We start from the raw sequence: 23,280 nt of genomic DNA, 5'->3' as shown, positions 1-23,280 counted from the left end.
TTTAATAGTCGTGTGGTTCAGGACTCTGTATCACCTGGGTCAGCTCCTCAAGGACAGAGGTCAAATCCTGTTCGTTTCCCGCAGAGCAGAGAACACATTATTACTCTGACAATGGCAGCTACTGCACAAAGCTTTGTTAAACCCGCTTTTGTGAGTAGAGAGAAGTAGAGAGTGACAAATAATAGAAAGGACATTTTAGCATTAATCTGGCTGTTGAGATACAGCTTTAATCATTCCTTGTTTGTTGATTTGTTTGTCAGAGTTAAAAGAGATTTAAGAACTGATATTATGAGTGAGAAATTCTATTTTATGAGCTCAGATTCATGTACGAACATGGATTAACAGGAAAAATATGCATGTATTGAGTCTGATATCTGGATCTAGGGCCTACTACTACTAGATTCTTTTTGAATTTCAGTCTAGGTGATCCATTCATTAGAGGTATTTTAGTTTCAGGGTGAATGCATCTTCAGTGTTGGTGAGAATTGGGATGAGATTTAGAAGGTAATATTGAACCAACATAATTTTTATCCTAGTTTTCCTCTTCCTTTCCCCATGTATTTTTCTGAGTATTCTCTTGTAATGGAAGCAGTCTTTGTATTCCAATTTCATTCTCTTTGATTTTCAAAACACACGTATATTAGATTCTCCTATCTTTATATTTTAATCAAATAGTTTTTATATCCATAATTCTAGATTATATCTAAATTTGTTGAGTTTGATCGTATAATCAATGTTCTTTATTAGGACCATACAATGAGATTTTATGAATCGGAGTTAGTTTTTGCGTTATTCCTGGTCAAAAATGTTAGCTAAACTAGTATTTGTATTAAAATAAATATCTGTAACCGATCAGTTGTCTGGTAATCAGTACATTTTGATTTAAAAGAGAACTAAGGAAAAATAGGGATAATATAAAAATAACATTTATTTTTTGATAGTAATATTAATATATTTATTGCAAGAAAGTTGAGAAATACTGAAAGAATGAAAAAGGACATTCAAATCTCCTGTAATTCCACTCTCAGGTGCAACCAGTGTTAGTTTATTGTGAATTTTCTTAATGCCCAACTTCCTACAAGTGCTTTTTTCTTAATTTAGGAAATGTTTTCTCTTTCTCGTTCCAGGGCTGCTCTTGGTCAGTTATTTTTGTGGACCTCGACGCTCACAATCGCAATAGGCAGACTTTGTGCTCACTGCTCCCCAGAGAGTCAAGATCTCACGTGAGAAGTTTTTGTAATAAATTAATATGAGCTACCATTCGCAATTGTTAACCTTTGATAAACTTTTATGTGCCCATAGTACCCCACTGCAGATTTTTCTAGGGGCTATTTGGGGCTCTATTTTTAGAAAGCACCCAAGATGGAATAAATTAATTATTTAAAAATAACTAGTGTATAGAAGTAATACAAGATTTTGACAAAAGGAAAAGAAAACCCACAACCCAATATGCAAATAATAATATAATATCCACTCATTACGTTACCACTCAGTTATAATCTTAGGGTGACAACAATTGTGTTTATATGTTCCCATATATTTTATTTACACATATTTTTACTTTATAAAACTGGAAGAATATTGTTCATAATGCTTGACAGCCTGGTTCTATGAGCACACATGTTTTCGTATCAATAAACATTTCTATAATATAAATTTTAATGGCTGCTAATTTACTCACCTAATTGTTGGACATGTAGGTTGTTTTGTGTTTTTCACCATCATAAACGAATTATTATGACAAACTAGGTTGTAATAGCTACTTACTGACGTCAAATTTTTACACACTGCCTTAATTAGCATCTTCAAGTTTGCGTTCAGTGTTGAAACTTGAACTCCTTATTAGTGAACAAAGTTTCATCTCCTCCGTACGCGTCACCAAAGCAGCTCAGGTAGCATCTGCTGTCTCTCCGAGCGCAGCGGTCTCACTGGCAGTGAGATCCCGTCACTGACTTCACTCCATGGTTCTCTTGGGCTGTGTGGATCGTGCCACTGTAGACACTGACCTGCCCTTCTGTGCTCACTGCCTCAGAACACAGATGCCGCCCTGCTCCCCTGCATCAGTTATCCTGCGTTTGCCCTGGATGACGAAGCTCTGTTTAGCCAGACACTTGACAAAGTGGTTAGAAAATTAAAAGGAAAATATGGATTCAAGCGTTTCTTGAGAGATGGGTATAGAACATCATTGGAAGATCCCAACAGACGCTACTACAAACCAGCTGAAATTAAGGTATGAAAACGTATCCCTTCCCAGGTGGCATCACAGAGTGGGAGAAGCTCTCTGACTGAGGAGGCGACTTCCTGGGTTGGGATTCTGGCTCTGCCACTTACTAGCCTTGGGCGAGTTACGTAACCTCTGCCTTAGCTCAGCTCCCTGGAGAATCCATCAAGCCTTTGTTGAAGCACCTCTTTTCTCATAAAGCCTTCTCTGACCCCTAGGCAGACTCAGGTGTTTTGTCCCCTGTGTTCCTGGCATAGCATGTATATAGACATTTCATAAGGTACTGCAGTTGGTTATTTACATGTCTGCCTCCTCAGTAGGCTGTGAGCCCCTGAAGGCAGGTTCTCCATATTTTTGTCTTCATAGCCCTCTGTCTAGAGGGTACTGGCCATTACTATCAGGTTGGTGCAAAAGTAATTGCGGTTTAAAAGGTTACAAATAATTGCAAAAACCGCAATTACTTTTGCACCGAACCTGATAGTAACTATCAATTGAATGAATGACTTCTGTGTGATGGATTAAATGAATGAGTTTTTGTATAATAGGAGTTCTGAGAAATTTTTTAAAAAAAGAACAATGAAACTACTTATAAAATCAGTCTAATTTTGTTATAACTATAAATAAATCTTTTATGTATATCCTAACTATAATTGTTCTAAGTAATGTAATTGTTCTGACTAATCTAATTGCTCTAATTGTTAGTGGAATTTTGAATATTTTATTTTCCGTTTTAGCTATTTGATGGCATTGAATGTGAATTTCCCATATTTTTCCTTTACATGATGATTGATGGTAAGTGAGCTCTTCTGTTGAAATTCAAGCTATAGGATATAAATGTTCGAAAGAAGAGCAGAAATGAAATATGACTCCTTTCATCTGGCAAAATAGACTTCACCTCAGTGATTTTCACTTCTTTGCATTTTTATATGCTACCCTTCTGCTTTCTGAGTGAATGTTAAATCAGCTAAAAAACGTAAAAAATACTTTGAATTACTTTTTAAATGATATAGATATATTTTCATATTTACAAAGAAGAATTTTTTATGAATTGAAATCTTTGAACACTGCAATCTGTGACATTGTGAATATTGATAACTTTTAAACTGAAGAAGAGAGAAATTTCAATTAAAATTCAGTTTTCAATTCTAAATGGTAACAAGACCTTCTAAAATTGGTTTCCTGGAAAAATATCACATGCATATTTGCATTATCCCTTTTCAATTTTATTTTTATCATTGACATAGAAATGATAAAAGTCATTATAACAGGGCTAATAGATCTTTCTAAGGTAAAATTTCTGTGGTGCTGAGGGAGCTCAGATGCTATTGGATTTTATGTTTTACATTCTAGGAGTTTTTAGAGACAAACCCAAACAAGTAAAGGAATATCAGGATCTTCTGACTCCGGTGTTGCATCAGACCACAGAAGGTATAGTTGGATTGTTTTTTCAAGAAATTCTTCTTATTAATATTTTCTTAATGTTCCTTTGAAATGTATAAATGATTCCTTTTAAAAGAACAATTTATACTAAATTGAAGAAATAAATGGGGCCTTGAATGAATTAGAAAGAATAATCTATTAATTTGTTATAGTAAATTTGTTTTCATAAAAGGAGTTCATTTAGCAAGATGGGAAGGTGATGAATGTAGGTGGTCGTAGCTCTCGTAACTGCAAAATGGTTTGCCAGGTGTGTACAGGTTCCTCCTCTGTTAACTACTGTGTGACCCCTTTACTCCGTGTAGTACGACAGTAATATAAAGTGACGCTTTCTATCCAGGTCACCAGAAATGCCGTGTTCAGGTGAGCACTGCCCACGTCTGAGGGCCGCCCGCCCTCGCCAGAAGGCACTGCCATTGCCAGGAGCACTCTGGCTTGCTCTCTGGAGTTACCTCTGGGGCTGTTAGCGTGTGATTTTGAATGTCCGCCATGGTGCTAAAATGGCAGCCTCTGAGGGTGGATTTGATAGTTTAGAAATGATCAACGGCCCATTCTCTGAGTAGTAGATTGGTTTCAGTGAAACACCAGCAGGGCCCAGAAAAGAACATAAGTAATTTTTCTGTAGGACTAGAAAACTAATTTTCAAAGACATTCCAGAGAAGAAGTTCCAGACATCTCTGGTGTTTGGAAGTATTGATAAAATAAGAACATATTCTCATGAGTGAGCAGCTATGAAAACATTTATCTGGAAGTTAGAAATTAATCATGTGTTGGTGCAAATTGGATGGTCCTTGTGGATGTGATACACAAACTGGCAGCCACGGCCTCGAGCCCCCTTCCTGTCTCACATGAAATTGGTGATATTCTGCAAGTATCTTAGAGGCAATACTTCACATTACGTGTTACCCTTTAAAATACTCGTGATGTTAAAGTAGTGAAATGTTTATGGGTAAACATTGGATTCAAAATTCATATTAATTTTTAAACCCAGGTACTTAATGTCTTTATGCTCCACAGCATCATGGTGAATATGATTCATAACATAATGACCATAACATAATGACTGTAATAACATAATGAATATCATGTTTGAAATCCCTCGACTCAGACCTGTGAGTATCAGCGTAGGTCGCTGTGCATTGCGGTGGTCGTTTCGGCTGTTAGGTCGTTTAGTGCCACTCTTGAGGCTTCGTCACATTCAGAAAGTGATGTCTGAACTAGTCTCTGATGTTTCTAGTGACTTTAGACACAGAGATCACAACTGACTGATGCATGAAGAAAGAAGCAAATTTTAAGGAAACCTGTGCAATTTTATTAGGAAAATTAAGTTTACCATGGGCTGATACTGCAAAAGAGTCTTAGAATGTTGTTGTGTTCCCCTTCATCGCATTCACAAAAATTCTGGTCTTTAAATAATAATTTTTATTTTCTACCAAGGAATATTTTTAAATAGGTTGGTCACCAGAGAAGATGGATTTTTTCTCTTCAGTGATATTAAATAGTAGAGAATGGGCTTAATGTTTAAAATGGGGATTTCTTTGCTCTAAGCAATGGCTCAGGGTTATAATTCTTCATTTAAGATTCCACGGCATCTCATTTGTAAACCCTCCATAGACTAATCCTATTAAATGCAGCTTCTGCTATGGCTCTAAATATTTGTGTACAGTATATTTATTGATTTCACTTAAAGGTGTTAAAATTAAATGTTGTTAAAGGAGATTATATACACACTGTTGGCTAAAGCATAACGTAAGAATGCTGTCCAATTAGTGTTTTAAAATCAGGATGCTTCTTCCACATTTTTCACTGGCAGTTTCTGAAAGGAACCGCCGTATGCAGTTTCCTATGGCCTGTTGGATCTGTTATCTCCTGTACAGCTCTTCCCTCTCTCTGCTTTCTAATCACTGCAATTTCTTGAAGGGAAACTTTGGGGAGGACACTGATTTGTTGTGTTTTAAATATTTATTTTTGAAATCCATAGGTTATCCTGTTGTGCCAAAGTACTATTATGTGCCAGCTGATTTTGTAGAACATGAAAAAAGAAACCCTGGCAGTCAAAAGCGATTTCCTAGCAACTGTGGCCGTGATGGAAAACTATTTCTTTGGGGACAAGCCCTTTATGTTATCGCAAAACTCCTGGGTAAGTGGAGAAAGTTGGGGACCTTTTTTCCCCCTTGTTATCAAGCCCTTAGAAGTAAGTATGCCTTTGCTGACATTTTTCTTGGCTTTGGGCAGTGTTCATGCTGTGAAGAGGTCCTGGGGGAGTGTCTTAGTATGTAAAAGTATATAAGTATGTCTATTTCCCTGTCAGATCCACTTAGGCAGCCACAGTCAGCTTAGCGGGTCGGTTTCAAGCAGAAGGCTATGGGAACTTTGATTTACTTCCATATACTGTAATAAAATTTCATATGACAATCATGTTTGGTCATAGCTTGCCAAAAGGAATTGGTTGTCTCAAAATTCTCTTCCTTCTAATAAATACATGTTGGCAATTTACTCAGTTAGCTAGAAGTTTAATGGAAGCATTCTTCGTCATTCTTTGGAGAATTATTTTCAGCTTCTCCTAAAACTACAGCTAAATGGGAATATACTTTGGACACATTGAAATGAAGCCTAATTTAACAAACCAAAAAGAGTATTATGCACTTTCCTGTACCATTCCTTGCTAAAATTTCAGATATTATTAGCATTTCCATCACAAAGGTTATCACGTCCATCAGAATTCCTTTATGTTAACAGGTTATGGAGCGGGCTGATTGTAGATACTATACCTGCATGAAAAGAACTGCTTGCAGTGTGAGAAACTGTTAGTGTCTTTGTTGTTCTGGTATTGCTGCATAAATGCTAAATTTGTGCTGTAAGAATCCTCATCTGTGCTTCCTTTTGTTACATTCCGTTAGAGAGAATATTTCAAAGCCCAAACTTCCACCTCGAGCTTTACACAAATAATACATAAGAGCAAACAGAAGCTAACCAAAGAGGAGAGAATTAAGTTAATGCTATTTTCCATTTTCTCATTTTCTAACTGTATTTTCTGGGTCTCCATGTAAACTTAATGCTAATTTAAGAAACTGTAGAACAATTTTCTTCCTTTAAATGGACAGCTTTCTGATATGGAGTTCATATTATTTATACAGATTTTGCTTTTATATTTTCTGAAAGAAAACAAATTCATACATGAAGTAGTTTTCGTAGAATCAAGCCAAGCTAGTAAGGTTATCTCTGGTTAGAATGCTGTTTTTATCTCATTAGCATAAATACAAAGAAGCCTTGGTGATCCTCACAGCTAAATAAAAAACACTATAGCAGAGGAGTAGTTAACCTATGTAAGGATGAGAATTTTAGCATCAGAGTCATAAGTTTCTGTGTACTACTCTTGGAATTGACAAATGAGCAAGATGAAACCCTTCTGCGGTTCTGAGGCTGAACACAGGTACCTGGGATATAGAATTTGAGGTCTGAACCTTCATCCTGCTTTCTGCGCTACACCAGCCTGAGGGCGATACAGCTAGAAGGAGTGCTATTTGAGCAAAGCCTCTGGATAAAATTAAGAAATCTAATGAATTGGGAATGCAGAATTGACCATACTTTACATAAGCAAGTTGAGCTTACAAAAAAGAAAAAGATTGAAAATAGTATCAGTCAGTAAAAAAGCTGTGGACCTTCCTTGTGCCAAAATAAATATACTGAAAGTAGACAGATTTTGAGTATAAATAGCATTTTCTTACATTAAGACCAGAGTGAACAGAAATCGTCCAGGTCTACCTTTAATCCCTGTTGTACCATCAAAAAGAAGAAGAAAGCCTTCAAAGAAGAGTCAATTTCTCTGTTCCCTGCTGAGCTTCTGAAAAGGCAGAAGAGAACACTCAGGAGATGTGTTGCAAACTGTGAAACCACATACTTATCTCCCCTTGAAAAAAAAAGATGCTGCATACTCATTAGCACTCAGACCTGGCTGTGTGTCCTCTGGTTAACAGCTGGTTAAGATGAATAAGATCTCTGAAGACAGTCATTTAGTTGCTCTTCACTACTGGATACTTGCCCTAAGAACCATCAAACTTCTATGGATGCTATTAAGATTCCAGGCACCATATTTACACCACAGTCCCATTTATGCATTAAAGGAGCTTCAGCTGGATATTTTGTGGGCACATAGTTGGAGCTATATAAAAATAATAGAACAGTGAAGTCCTTAAAAATATTCTGTAACTGTATATGACTTTAATTCAGGTGAGCTTGTATCCGGTGGAACCTAATAAGAATATTTTGCTCTATGTATTCGTTAGTAAATAATTATACAAAAAACTGTGTGACTTATTCCATTGTTAGAGCAAAAAGACTTAATATGCTATTTCCTGGCCCACGGCCTGCACTACCTGTGTTCTCAGAAAATAGTTAATGGTTACAGCGTTTTCTTCTTTAGAAAAATTAGACTTCTAGAAAATCAGTCTTTGCTATAAAATAGGTAAATAAATTCTAAACATGTTTATTTTAACTCAGATAAGACATATTTTGTGATATAACATTTGACATATCTTAGAATAAAATGATCGTTCGTTATGCTTTCAGTTGTTAAATAAATATGGAAGTTTAGAAACTACCCATGTCAGAGATGATCTGTCTGTAGAAAGCACTGTACCTTTTGAGTTCTTTGGCGGAAATAACCTTAAAAGTATTTATCACATGAAAGTCACTTGAAAATTATGATCCTTGGGCTGAATTTTTTTTGAGATTAAGAAAGCTGAGAATTATCACATAATATGAGGTTAATAACGACTTTACTCTGAAACTTTCCCAAAGCCATTACTTAAGTTTAATATATTGTCTTATTCAATATTTTTTTAAAAAAGAGAAACAAACACATTATTTGTTTAGCTTTAAAGAAAATCTGACTTCTAGACTTCAGTTTGTCTTTTCAACATACATCGTATGTGTAACTAATTTTCCTTACTGTACGTCAGACATTCACAGTGTTGACTTTCATTTAGGTACTACTATAAGATCCCAAATCATTAAAGATTGGAGCTTTACCTACTGTATAATTCATGATAGGTGAATAATAGAATTTTTTTTTTTTTTTTTTGCTGTTGTTTTCATTTTTATTTTGGGACTAAAGCATGAGTAAAACTTTGCATCTGTCTTGAAATGTACTGTGCCCAACCTTAATGTTACAAATACTTAAAATGCCTATTTATTTATTTATTTATTTATTTATTTATTTATTTTTATTTTTTTCCCTTTTTTTTATTTTTATTTATTTATTTATTTATTTTTTTTTTTAAATTAGTTTCAGGTGCACAAGACAAAGCAAAACTTAGACGTTTATCATTTATATCCCTCACACTGTGTGAACCCCCCTCCCCCCATCCACTATCCCTCTGTACGTTCCCAAAACCTCTCACCTTCCCCTTATAATAATAGAATTTTTTTACGAAGGACATTTTGAAAACATTATTCATAAACATCGAGTTAAAATAAGGCCTGTTCTTTGATTGTTCTAAGCTTAAATTACTGAGCAATTTTAATTAATTGCACCTTTCTCTCCAATATACACAAACTCCCAAAATATTCATGTGAGTGAAAATTTTCTTGAATTTTACAAAGGATTTCTTTTCCTTTTTGGGATAGGTATTATTTAATTTCCTAGGAGTGTTAATAAGAGACTTTTAAGGTGATAAAATAGATACAGAAGTACTGTAAAATATCCTGGATGTTATATACATATAGAGTTCCCAATTTAATTTCGTGGATCCCTTGAAGTTCTTTGGTAAATCATTGTTTAGAACTCTATTTCAGTAGAAACTATATTTTAAGTGATTATTGACACCCGGCAAACTTGTAACTATGTGATATAGATTATTTCTGACATTATCATCTTTTTCCTCCACTTTATGCTCCCTTGATTTCATTTCCTTTTTCTTCTCTTCACATTTGTCTTGGACTATAGTGGAAAGATCAAGAGTTTGGGGGTCATGAACTTAGGAACTAAACAGTTCAGGGTGTGAATACAAGTTGTACGACTTACTACATAGTGACTTGAAGAATCTTTTTAACTTCCATAATCATCAGTTTCTTTATTTTTATGTTTAAAGGATGAACTGATGAGGAAATACACATAAATCGCTTACTGTAGGACAAACACATATGTAAATGGTTCTACTTCCTGTTCTTCCATCCACCCTCCCTCTCTCTCAGCTACTACTTAGGAGACAGTATTTGTGAAAATATGTTTCCTAGTTCTTAGTAAGCAGGTAATTCAGGGTGCTCATGGGCCCTCCTTGGGGGTACCCCAGAGTCATAAAACATCACAAGAAGGAAATGTTTCCCTCCTTGCTACCTAACCATTCACCTCCTCAACGATTCAGCTGCTATTTATTTGTAGGGACCTACTCTGTGCCTGTCACTGTGACATCCAGTGACTCTACAGCAAGAAGAGAATGTGACAACCTGGGGAATATTTTTGTTTCTCTGAGGACAGCCTGGTTATTCTGATATACTGCCCAATTCCGGCGTTTGTAACTAAGGGAAGTTCAGTTCCACTTGATTTCATTCATGCTATTTCTTGCCCAGTTGACCTCAAATGTAAAAGCCACTGATTAAGCCTGAAAATCTAATGCTTTTTAAATTCAAGTCCATGATCATGGGCCCCCTACTGTGCATGAGGCCAGAAGAAACTGAGGTCTTGATTTTCACTGGGCCGTAGGCACCTTACTCAGTCTAGCACATGGTTTTGTTACTGATCAGTTAAAGATGAAATGAAGAGATAGGAGTGTACAGATGTGTTTGCACATTGTGGTTGCTAAGAGATTTCCCAGCTGTTCCACTTTAGGAAACGTCAAGCAGAAAGACATCCATTTCTGAGGACTTCTGTTATCTTCTTCATAGTATCTGTGTAATTGCTGGTGACCCAAAGTGGGATTCTGTGTAGCAGGCATTAGAAACATCGTGAGAGAGCACGTGAAATACACGATTACTTTAATAGCCTCACCCAGGAAGATGTTCTTCCTTTAGCTTATTGTATAAATGACTGGCTTTCTTGAAACTAAAATTTTGGGTTGAATTGCTACTAAGGCTAGAAAAACGTATAAAAAATTTATGATCCCACCATCAGTGTATTAGTAAAATTGAATATGAAAGCAGTGATGCCTGGAGTCCCACAAGACTCTGCACACTTATTGTTAGACTGTGTCCCAGAAATACTACTACTAATATGGGCCTAAAACATGTCCGATCTTGTGCTCTGCGCTTTACAAATAGTATTCTCAGTGCTCCTCCTAAGTTCTCGATGAGATGAGTACAGTGTCGTAACTGAGGCCCAACTCACCCAAGATCACAGCCCATGACAGACAGACGTTATCGGGTTATCCAGGAATCTGCAGGGTGATTGTGTCACCTGTCATTGGCATTAAATAGGCTCATTAAAAATGACCACTTTGCTAACTTAGTGAGATATTACTTTGTATCCTGTTTTCATTTACATGCTGAATGTTAAAAACATATTTCTTAGTCATTTCTGTAAATTGTCTGATGGTTGCTTTGCCCATTTAACCTTGATTTTATGGTTTTTCCTCTCAGTCTGCCTGAATGTTTTGTACGTTACGTGTCTTAAACCTTGCTGGTATTTTCCCAGTCTGTTTACCTCTAAACTTGGTTTGTGCTGTTTTTTGCTGAATGAAATTTAAAATCTTTATATATTCATATCTATCATTGTCTGTTTAATTTTTACCATGGAAAATAAACATTTAGCCTTGGAAAGCTCATCTCTGTTAATTAAGTTAAAAACATATATGTAAATTTGGAATGATTTGGTTTAATGTATGAAGCTGAGGATCTACATTTCCTTTTTCTCCAGTGCTCATTTCTTAACATATGTGTTACTAGTGTGTGTCGCTGCAGCTGGAAATCAGTTAGACTTTGAAGCACATAGTTTCCCCTGTAAATTATCTGTTGAGCCTATTTTACTGAGTCCTATGTAATTTTGGTGTCATGATAAAAAAATTACTTGCTCTATTAAATGTTCTTTAAATTGTCATTTCATTAAAGAAACAAAAATTCTTCTTAATGTTTTCTTTTTTACCCTCTACAATTATTGTTTGAGGTAAACTCAGGGTACATTTCATGAACCTTCCTGTGCATAAAAATGGAAAGATTGATGACTAGTCTGTTTTCTAAGGATTTAAAGATAGCTGTTCTATACATAAAAATGCTTGATTGTGGGGTTTGGTACTGTCTGGGCAATGTGGAAAGCCATTGCTCTTTTATCCTTGTTGTTTTCATTTTAAATGTTCTATAGTTGGTCAGGTGTAAATTCTTTCAGGCTTGTCACTCTTCACCAGAAAACCGGTGCCAGCAATTGGCGCAGTGAGGAGCTCTGTTTTGCTTCCTGAATGATAAAAATCAATGCAGTGAAAAAAATATGTCCATTAACTTGACCTTTTAAGGTATTAGTCGCTTTTACCATTATGGAAATGAAAGTAATGATTATAACAATTAATGTTTCCAAATTTGTTAACCTTCCAATTTACTATTTTGTTTATTGAGTCTCTTGAGTGCCTGTTGTATGCCAGGTGGGGTATAGTCATGAATAAGAAGCAGAGAGCCTAGAGGGTTATAGATAAGCACATGGATACTTGCAAGCACATCAAGCTAGATATGCAGGTGCAGTACAAAGAAAGAAATGAGAAAAAAATGCGAAGAAATAAGCTTTTTCAAAAACTTGGATAATTATTTTATTCATATAAATTTTAATAGATTAGCATTTATGCTTTTCAAGGATATAGATTTCTTAATTTATCTGTCATCATTTATAAATAACAAAATAATAAAGATAGAATTTCATTCCTGTAGAATGACAGTAAAACATTAATTATGTAAAATGCTTGTTGGCAGTGGAAATTTTTTCACATCTCAGTGATCAGACAAATGAGATCGGGAAATAATTTGCTGCTATTTAGAATATCACTGTACTAATCAACTCTGCGTCATGAGCTAAACTGATATTAATAAATTGAAATTATGTATCGATATTTGCCATAATTAAGCCTATGTTGGTTTGGTTTAGATTTTGCAAAAGTATAGTCTTTTCAAAGCGGGAGAAGCGTGTTCTATAATATGCCGTCTGATTTGGGTAAGAAAAATACAACCTATCAAGGTCTAAACTGTGTCCTGTTTCCCCCCCTGGCTGTTCCGCCTGTGTTGTACACAACGTCAGTGTTCTTACAGGGCGAGGTCAGGGTGTGGGTAAGAGCCCAGACTCCAGGGAGAGACTTCTGCACTTGAACCCGAGCCTGTTGTGTACCAGCCATGTGCAAGTCGCTTACCCGCTCGGTGCCTCCATAGGTCATCTGTGAAGCGATAAGGGTGTTGTGAATTCATATACGTGAAATGCTTAGAGAAAGCCAGGAGCATAGTAAGTGTAAGCGCTGCGTAACTAAGCCCTGGTGCCGCTGCTGTTGGCAGGCGCAGCGGTGCCTGTGGTGCTTGCTTCTGTGGCCGCCGCTGCTTCCGCTCCTGCTTTTCCTTGTTATTCTGTTATTAATATCACCTTTATTATTATTATTAAAGACATCTTCCAAGAGTTACTCACAGCACCTTCAGTGATTTTGTGTAATAGACATTGCACATGTGCCTTGAAGTTACCTCAGAATAGAAATATAATGAGAAACATTCCCCAACCTGCAAGGAAATTGACAAGCATTTTCCTGGTTGACTCCCTGCTCTGTTTTTCAGAATTATTCACTGCCTAAAAGTGGTACCTAAAAAGCTATGGAAATGAGGTGTGATTTTTTTAAGTAAATATTAAACACAGGTGACTTGATACAAGAGTCAGCATGGTATCGATTTTACGTAGCAGTGTAAAGCTGAAGATCAAGAATGAAATGAGCACATTTTCATAGCTTATGTGCAGTAAAAAGAAAGAAGTGTGCTGACTCACTTGAGGAGAAGTGGGAGTCTTTTCTGATATTATTCAATTAAGTTTCACAGGTCTGAGCATAACGAAGATAATTTTATCTTCATACATAACTGCTGGGTCAGAGAGTATGCTCTCTATACATTTGCATAAATAATTCCAACTTGTGCTCTGCTCGGGTTCTGCGGAGTTACATTTCAGGGGTTTTTTCCTACCACCACCCCCTCCCATCACAGCCCCTTCTGGGTCCCCAGAGAATCCCTGCTCCAGTGAGCCTCAGGTGTTCATGAGACGCTGACTTAGGACCTTCTTCCCACCCTCCTCTGCCAAACACTCTAAATTCCTTCCTTGTCATATCCTTGGATTTGATTGAAAGTTGCCACAGGGAACTACCACATGAAAAGGGTTTCCATGTTTACAGGACTACAGCAGCTGAGATCACTGTTCTCGTGCTTGTTAGTGCCCCGGGAAACACGGCCCATCTCAGAAATCTCTTTAGAATTTAGTATCAGGAAACACCTTGTCTCCCCTTGATGAACTGGTTTCCTGCCTTGAGAATGCAAATACATTATTTTGAGAACAGCTTTGTTGAGGTGTAATTTACATACCATACATTTCCCTGTTTAAAGTTTACAATTCAGTGGTTTTTAATATATTCATAGAGAGTTATGCACCACGATCAATTCTGAATATTGTCATCACCCTCCCAAAATGAAGCTCATGTCCTTTAGCAGTCACCACCCACTTTCTCCTAATTGCTTCATCTCACCCCAGCACTAGACAGTCATTAACCTATTTTCTATTTCTATAGATTTGCCCGTTCTGGACATTTCATCTACCTCGAATCATATAACGTGTGGCCTTTTGTGACTGGCTTTTTTCACTTAGCCTGTTTTCAAGGTTCAGCCATGGGTCAGCATTTCATTCATGTATGGCAGATAACATTTCATTGTATGTATAGACCACATTTGACTTATCCATTCATCTGATAAATTCACCAATGAAAGAATCTGGTCCTGGGCTTTTTTTTGTAACTGTACTTATTACAAATCTGTTCAGATTTTATATTCCCTCTTGAGTCCCTTTTGGTGATGTGTGTATTTCTAGGACTTTGTCCCCATCCATCTAGGTTATCTAAATTGTTGGCATGCATTTGCTCACAGTTTTCTCTTACAATCCTTGAGGCTAGTAGTGACATTCCTGCTTTCATTCCTAATTCAGTAATTAGTGTCTTCTTTCTCTTTCTTTTGGTCAATCTAGCTAAAGGTTTGCCAACTTTTGAGCTTTTCAGAAATCTATTAATAGTTTTGTTTTCATCTATATTCTCTGTTGTTTATTTATATTCTATTTCATTAATTTCCACTGTAATCTGTATTATTTCCTTTCTTCTGCTTACTTTTGATTTGGTTTACTCTTTCTCATCCACTTTTAAGGTGGAAGAATAGGTTATTGATTGAAGATTTTTCTTCTGTATTAATATAGACATCTACAGCTATAAATTTACCTCTGAATATTGCTTTACCTACATTCCATAAGTTTTGGTATGTTATATCTTCATTTTCAATCATCTCATCAGAAAGTACATTAGAAAGTATTTTCTAATTTCCCTTTTGATTTCTTCTTCGACTCATTCATTTTTTTGGAATGTGGTCTTTAATTTCCATATTTGTGAATTTCTAAAACTTCTTTCTGTTATTGATTTCTAATTTATTCTATTGAGGTCAGATAATTTCCTTTTATGACTTCAATCCTTTTAAACTTATTGAGGCTTGTTTTATGGCCTGGCATATGGAAGATGTTCCATGTGCATGAGAAGGATGTATATTCTGTTCTTGTTGATAGAGTTCTATAAATATCTATGAGATTTTGTTGGTTTATTTTGTTGTGCAGATGCAGTTTTGGTAATGTCTTTTCCCCTTTTTTTTTTTTCAGCTGATGAACTAATCAGTCCTAAAGACATCGATCCTATCCAGCGCTATGTCCCACTACAGAATCAACGTAACGTGAGCATGAGGTTTTCCAATCAGGTAAAGAGATCTTTTGTTTTTTAAATTAAACTCATCCAGAGACATTTAAAGCTTAATTGAAGAAGAAATTTTATTCTGAATGGGATTGTTATTGCTCCTTCTGAAGGCAAGGCTTCTCCATCTTCTGATTAGTTAAGATTTACTTGTTATGTCAACTATACCATAATTTTGAAAAAAGGACTTGTGGTAAAGTGCTATTTGTAAATGAGGAAGAATGAGTCAGGTGTGTCCAACAAGACGTCTTCCAGCTAAACACTGTCATCTTCACAGTGGTTGCGATTTAGGTGTCAGATGTCCTCCAGAAGATGCAGTGTGTGTGGGTGTCAGGGGCCTGGGTGGGATGGCCCTGGTATTGAAGGGAGCGAGGTCCCGTGAAGGACCCTGTGCTTGGTGTCTCTCCCGTGCCATATCTGTGACAGGACCGAGTGAGTGAGTGGCAGAGTTGTTCTTTGTACTTCGTGACGTGCCAGGTGAAGAAATATTGTACATTTTTAGTTAGTCCTGTGGATTCAGACTACATTGTGTCAACAAAATAAGTGTTTGCAGCATCAGCACGATTGATGTTGACACGAGCAAACCCTCAAGTATTAAACAATACCAGTAATGAGGATGGTTAAAATGAAAATGCTGTGGACTGTGGGAACTGCCTGAGGGGAAAGGGAATGGACCCGAGTGTGTGCCTGGCTCCCAATCAGTTAACATTTACTCCATAAGAACAGCAAGTGTCAGCACTGACAGAAGATACGCATACGGAATATAAATGCTCCTTTCATTTAAAAAACATACATCTACATCACACACACACACACACATGCACGTGCACGCTTGTTTTAATGAGAAAGGGAGAGCCCATCAGATCCATTAGGTTCTGTCACATCATTTCTCTGATTCTTTTGCTGGTCTTCAACAAAACATGTAATTACTCTGAGTGGTTTATAGATCAGAGCCCTTGGGAGACTTTTAAATAAATGTTAAGATTTTTCTCAAGAATATAAAATCCCTGTGTTAATACATGCGAGAAATTTTTCACCGGCCTGTTAGCTCCTTATTAGGTGGAGATTTGGCCTTTATCTCGGTTACCATTTGTGTCCGTGCAGTACACGTGAGCATTCTGTACAGTCTGAGATGTGCAATTCTACTTGAAGAAATGGTAAAACAGGGAATACATTTCACTTCCTATTACCCAATGCTGAGACGCTGAGACTTTGAGCCATTTAAGGATTCGTGTGCATCATTTGCCTAGCGTTTCACACATATGACCACTTCTCTGGGGTGGTGAAATCTCAAAGCCTTTCCTTAGAAAATAAAGAAATAAGTCACAGACTTGAGCTGGGGGGCAGGAGACAGAGAACATCAAAGCACAGGGCTAATGAAATCAACCAATTAAACAGTTATTTCATGCTTGACACACAGAAGGAAGGCTGTGGGTTGTGTGTAATTTTTGACTGCAATATACTTGCAACTCTTTCTCTCCCACTCAAGAAAGCTTATCAGAGTACAAGTGAATGCGAGTGAATTTTATAGAGAATTCACTCTGGGTGAAATCTTTTTCTAATGTTCCTCCTAAATTATCTGTGGCAGGCCTCCCAGGCAGAGTCACATCCCAGCTAAGAGACTTGCTCTAGGGTGAGGACACATGGGGATTGCATCTATGCAGACTTGTGTAGTTTCTGAAAGGGAGATGATGGGGACAATTGGCAGCAGAAAATTGCGGGGAGCTGTCATGCCAGGCTATTGGCAGCTTGGGTGGGGTGGGATACAAAATGGCGGGGTGTCTCTGCCACTTTCTCAGCCATTTAAGCGGCAGCCAAGACTTGGCGTGCCCATGTCCATGGCTGGGGCCGGGAGCCATGCACTTGGTGCACTTCAGAGGTCAGGCCAGCCCTCCGCTTGCATGTGGGTGTCATGACCAACCAGATCCGACTTTACAGGTAACTGATCTGTGGGGATTGACCTGGTGCTTTAAACCCGGCCAAATGTTGGGAACAGTACGTAGAGAGGAGTGAAGTTCAAACAATTCCTGAAAATGAGAGAAGTTCCTGACTTCAAGGAGGGTGGATCGGGGTCCCTGTGACCACCCTGAGCCTCAGTGACTGACCAGAAGGACACAGGACTGTTATGCTTGCAGTTGTGGTTTCTTATAGTGAAAGGCACAGAATGAAATCAGCAAAGGCACACGAGGAGAGTCCTGGGGAAACCAGGCACCAGGTCCCGCTGTCCTCTCCCAGTGGAGTCATGTGCATGGGACACAATTACCCAGCACTGATGTGTGACAACACATATAAAGTGTTGCCAGCACTTCAGCAAGGGAAACTTGCTCAAGCCTGAATGTCCAGGACTTTTACTGAGGGTCATTCCTGTACTCATGTAACGCCTGCATGGCTGACCTTGGTCATTAAAGCTCTAACCCCCCAGAGAAAAAGCAGAAGTTCACCATAAACCACACTGTTCGCATAAACCGTCTGGATTAACTGGAACAGTATGGCCCCCAGCATCAGGCCTGCACACACACAGCCTTCCAAGCAGCCAGCCAAGGGCCCGTCCTGAAAACATGCCTATCTTGGGAATATTTGGGGTTTGAACAACCCAGGCCTGCTATATCAACTCATTGCTTCCCAGAGGATTGTAGCAGAAGGAAGTTTCTAGAATCCAGGAAACAGGGAGTGCCAAAGCTGTAGAAGTCCACTCCTTCAAGTACACACAGGACTCTTGGCATGTCACAAATCCAAAGCATTGAGGATGAGCCTCAGAGCCGTGGTTGGGGCCTGTTGGCTGTCTCAGGCCACCGGCCTCGGCACTCAGCCCAGTGTCTGTGGGGCCTCGGGAATGTGACTGCACTACAGTTCCTCAAGTTCTGAGCTTCTTAGCCAGACCCGTCCGCCTCCTCCTTTCCAGCTCTCAGTCTTGCATCGCTATCCACTGGATTATTTCCGGGGGAGATACTCGTCCTTAGAGCAGAAGGGAGAATCGCGTCTCGGCCGTCTTATTCTCACTTCCCTGTATTTTAAAGGAGAGTTTATTGTCATAAATCTTTCTATGACTGAAAATTGGAGTTAAGATTTCTTCTGTTCCTTGAGTCATCTTTTTTTCTCCAGAATAATTATTGAAAACAGCAATGACTATCATTATTAAGCATTTATTTTTTTATAAAAGCTTTATTGGGGTATAATTTACATTCAATACAGCTCACTAATTAAGTGTACAATTCAATGTTTTTTAGTATATTCGCCACAGTCAATTTTAGGACATTTTCGTCACCCCCAAAAGGAAGCCTGTGCCCTCGAACAGCCACTCCCCTCCTTTCTTCACTTTCTTTCTCCCCCGACCCCAGCCTTAGGCAACTGCTTTAATCTATATGGATTTTCCTATCCTGGGTACATCATATAATGGTTTCGTATAATATGTGGGATTTTGTGATTGGCTTTTTTCAATTCACATAATGTTTTCAAAGTTTATCAATGTTGTAGCCCACGTCAATCCTTCATTCCTTTCTGTAGCTGAATGACATTCCATTGTATGTGTTTATCGGTTCATCTGTTGTAGACATTTGGGTTGTTTCCACTTTTTAGTTATTATGAATAATGCCGCTGTGAAATATTGTGTGCGAGTTTTTATGTGACATGTTCATATTTTTCTTGGATAGAATGGAATTGCTAGGTTATATACTAACTGTATGTTTAACATTTGGAGGAATTGCCAGGCTGTTTTTCAAAGTGGCTGCACCATTTTGCACTCCTGCCAGCAATGGATGAGGCTTCCAATTGCTCTACAGTCTTGTCAACCCTTGTTTTGATTATAGTCATTCCCGTCACTGAGAAGTGCTTTATCATTGTGGTTTTGATTTGCCTTTCTCTAGTTACTATTGTTGTTGAGCATCTTTTTATGTGAATATTAGCAATTTGTATACAGGTCTTCTTTGGAGAAACATCTAGTAAAATACTGTGGTCATTTTAAATTGAGTTGTCTTTTTATTATTGTGTTATAAGAGTTCTTTATATATTCTAGATATAATCCCTTATACGATTGCAGATATTTTTTCCCATTCTACACTATCATTCCAATTTCCTGGTGGTGTCATTTGAAGCACAGAAATTTTGCATTTAGATGACGTCCAATTTATCTATGATTTCTTTGGTTGCTTGTTCTTTTAGTGTCATGCCTAAGAAACCATTGCCTGATCCAGTGTTGCGAAGATTTATACCTATGTTTTCTTTCAAGAATTTTATGATTTAGCACATACATTTAGGTCTCTGATCCATTTTGAGTTGATTTTTGTATATGGTGTGAGGTAGGCATCCAACTTCATTCTTTGCATGTGGCTATCCAGTTGTTACAGCACCATTTGTTGAATTTCCAGAGTGGTTTTTTTTTTCATTTTTATTACTGTGGTTAACATAATACATTACCTAATATTTATTATTTTAACCATTCATAAGTGTATAATTCAGTGGCATTAAATAAATTTACAGTATTATGTAACCATCACTGCTATCTATACCCAAAACTTTTTAATCATCTCCAACAAAAACTCTCTACGTATTAAACAATATGTCTCCCTTCTCTCCTCCCTCCAGCCACTGGTAACTTCTATTCTACTTTCTCTATGAATTTGCCTATTCTAGGTCCCTCATATAGGTGGAATCATACAATATTTGCCTTTCTGTGACTGGCTTACTTTGCTAAGTTTAATGTTCAATGTAATTTTTTTTGTTTCATTAATGTGGTTTTCTCTTTCTTCCTGCTGGTTATCTTGTCACTTATCTGGTGATCCTCAATGACCCAGTCATCTATTAGTATGATACACAGTCTGATTATTCTCAGTTATTAAGTAGTTTCTTCCCACCACCTCAGCAAGAGGTGAGGAAGTTGTGATTGGGGGTTGTCTGTCAGGGGGCTGGGCCATCATCACCCTTGCCAAACACCAGAATGGGAGGGCTGTACTCTGAGGAAGCTACTGCCTCCACTAGACGTGTTAAGTCACCTCGGGCAGTTTGTTCAGTACATTAAGGGAAAACCCCGTGTTGTAATTGCTGGCTGTGGTTTCTTACGTGGGGCACGGGGTGGGCTACTGTGGCTTTAATCAGGTCTGTGTCACACCCCACTTTTCCTGTCTGCCCTCCATTGTTCCTGCAAACCAGGTGCCCCCTGGAGCCCCCCGTTTGGTGGGTCAGCTCCCACACCTGTGGCCTCATTGTGGGGAATACTCTAAGTGCTATAGTTTGGGTTCTGTTGGCTTCCACTGCTCTGCTTTATTCATTATGCGCTTCCATTGCCAGCTTTTAATGCACTGAAATATCGTATTTGAAGGCCCTCTTTTTTTCTAGTCATTGCTATGGCTTTCGTCTTTTTTGTTTATTTTGAACATCTCTATGGTCATTTGTGTGGGATCTGAAGAGATGAGAATTGAGGGCATGTGCTCACTTTGCTCTCTAGAGCTGGAAGCCTAGGCCTCGCCTGCTGTCTTCGGTCTTATCTTGTTTCTGGGAAGTGTCATTTTCTCCAGCTGTACCTTATGCTTCTTTAGATCTCAGGCAGCGAACCTACACTGGGATTTAAGCAGAGTAGATGTTCATTAAACAGTTGTGATGGCCCCAAGCACGTGGAATCCAAGTAAATTAAACACCAAAATTATTCAAATTTTCTGGTAAAGAAACATTGGAAAGAAAATAATTTACCCCAAACTATTACAAACAGTATAACTAACAGTGCTTGCTCCTTTCCCCCCACTTTCCTATGTCACATTTGATTAAATTATACAAAAGACCCTATTATCTAATCATCCTATAAATTTCTCCCTGAAAACAAGTCTTGTGGGTTTGGAAGCTGCACCATGGAGCCTGCTTTCCCATAGCCCCTTGCATACTCCATGTTACAACACGTCATTCCATTGTAGTTGTTGGCTTACATGCCTGAGTCTCTGGCAAGGGTCCTCAGAGCAGGCAACGTGTCTTCCTCTTCTCTGTGTTCTGTCAGCCCAGTGTGGTATTTGACAGGGCAAGAGAAAGGAAGTGAGGGAAACAGGAGTAACCACTGTTGACTGTGCTCCTACTGTTTATCGGCGGCGCTGCAAATTATGGCTGATTTGAACACTTTTCTGACATAACATTATTATACTTGTTTTACAGAGAGAGAAGGTGAGTCTCAGAGGCTTAGTCATTTTTCCAAGGGCACACAGTTGTCAAGTGGCAGAACCAAAATGAAGGTGTTAACTGAGGAAGGGAAGGAGAGAGGGATGTCACGCTTGGAAGCGGTGTTTTCATAATGGTGTGAAAAGGTGCTGACAGAGGACGTAGCTGGTTTCCTGAACAGCCTGGCTCAGAATCACATTACAGAACTATAGCAGCACCTGTGCCTTCAGACACCGAGAGGCCTGTGGACATGACCTGAAATATCAAGTGCAAAGATGTCACATCAGTGTGACAAAACGTATGCTGGGATTCATTATACATAACATCTATCGTGTTAAAGGGGTCTCATTGTTTCTTTCTTCTCTGTTAGCACTAGGATGAGGTCAAGTCCACAGTCCAACAACTAGCAATTTTAGTCGGGATTTCCTTCTTGCTTATCCGAAACAACAAACCCAAAGCCCACTTCAGGAGGCCAGCAAGCTTCTGTGTCTGAGTGTTTACTCCCCTCTCCTTCCACTCCAACTTGTCCTATGAGGGGTCCGTCCTTCTCTGTTGCTTAGGTAATCCTGGTGCCGGCTGCCTACTGATTCTGTGAATGAGATTTTCGTTGTTCTTACAGCAGCGTCTCTCCCTCGTTCATGTGAGATAATGGTTCATCGAAGACCGTGTTTGTTTCCAGCCTTTGCTGCCCACTCATATGTATTTGGAAAAGGTCTGATTGCTGCAGAAACTAAGCAGCTGACCGACCACGTACTGTTCACTGACTGAATGTCCTACATGGCAGTTGTCCACCACAGATAAGCTAACCCCGTAGGGACATCCATTGGTAGCAACTGGAGGGTGGGTTTCTGGAGTTTTATAGCAAATGGACTTGATTTTGAAATGTGTGTTATATTAATCAGAATACAGAAGGTTCCTGGTTAAAAAGGATGACACACATAATACCTTTTTAAATGTTTGCAGGATTCTGTCTGAATCTAATATATGTAGCAGGGAATAGCATAAGACCAGCCAGGAACTGGGTTTCTCTTCTTCATTTTAAAACCAATTTGAGAAAAAACAATTTTTTTTCTTGAAATGGATGTTGAATGCAAGTGAATTTTTATGTAAATAAGTCATTCTAATATCAAAGGAAGAGTCACAGAAGGAAAAAAAACGACTCTGAAAATGCTGTTTATCATTCAAGAATATAAACAAGAGAGGTTTCATGTTGTTGGGTGTTCTGCCTGCACAACAGCTAAGAGCACAGCCTCTGCAGGCGCCATGTCTGGGCTTGAGCCAAAGCTGGGCCAGCTGGGTAACCTCTGTGTACTTTAGTTTCTGCACATGGAAAACCAGAATCATGACTCATAGACCCGTGGAAAGGAGTAAGAGAGTACAGGTGCAGTGCTTAGACCAGTCTCTGGTTTACAGTTAAGCACTCAACAAATGTTAGCTGCTATTGTTATTATTATTTATATTTTGACAGGTCCAGTGCAGACATGGTAGTTAGTTGAGGTACCCAGTAGTTATTGAGCAGAAAGATACGAGGTTGTGTGGTATTGAACATAGCTCATG

The 23,280-nt window shown here is 38.2% G+C and overlaps 1 protein-coding gene across 4 annotated transcripts in view; it reads left to right on the top strand.

Annotated features, from left to right (window-relative positions):
* Window positions 1–23,280, top strand: part of PHKB (phosphorylase kinase regulatory subunit beta) — a 122,337-nt gene that overhangs the window by 48,866 nt on the left and 50,191 nt on the right. For all 4 annotated transcript variants that reach the window (XM_019731864.3, XM_019731865.3, XM_019731866.3 and 1 more), the window contains 6 exons: window positions 1,128–1,223; window positions 2,033–2,230; window positions 2,956–3,013; window positions 3,572–3,649; window positions 5,640–5,798; window positions 15,501–15,595. In XM_019731864.3, the coding sequence (XP_019587423.1) occupies window positions 1,128–1,223; window positions 2,033–2,230; window positions 2,956–3,013; window positions 3,572–3,649; window positions 5,640–5,798; window positions 15,501–15,595 (684 nt within the window). The remainder of the gene's footprint in view (window positions 1–1,127; window positions 1,224–2,032; window positions 2,231–2,955; window positions 3,014–3,571; window positions 3,650–5,639; window positions 5,799–15,500; window positions 15,596–23,280) is intronic.

The sequence above is a fragment of the Rhinolophus sinicus genome, chromosome 8 (assembly GCF_057876585.1).
Source record: "Rhinolophus sinicus isolate RSI-liver-muscle chromosome 8, RSI-T2T, whole genome shotgun sequence".
NCBI lineage: Eukaryota > Metazoa > Chordata > Mammalia > Chiroptera > Rhinolophidae > Rhinolophus > Rhinolophus sinicus.
Note: the sequence above shows the minus strand (reverse complement) of the source record. Positions and strands in the feature narration are given on the sequence as shown.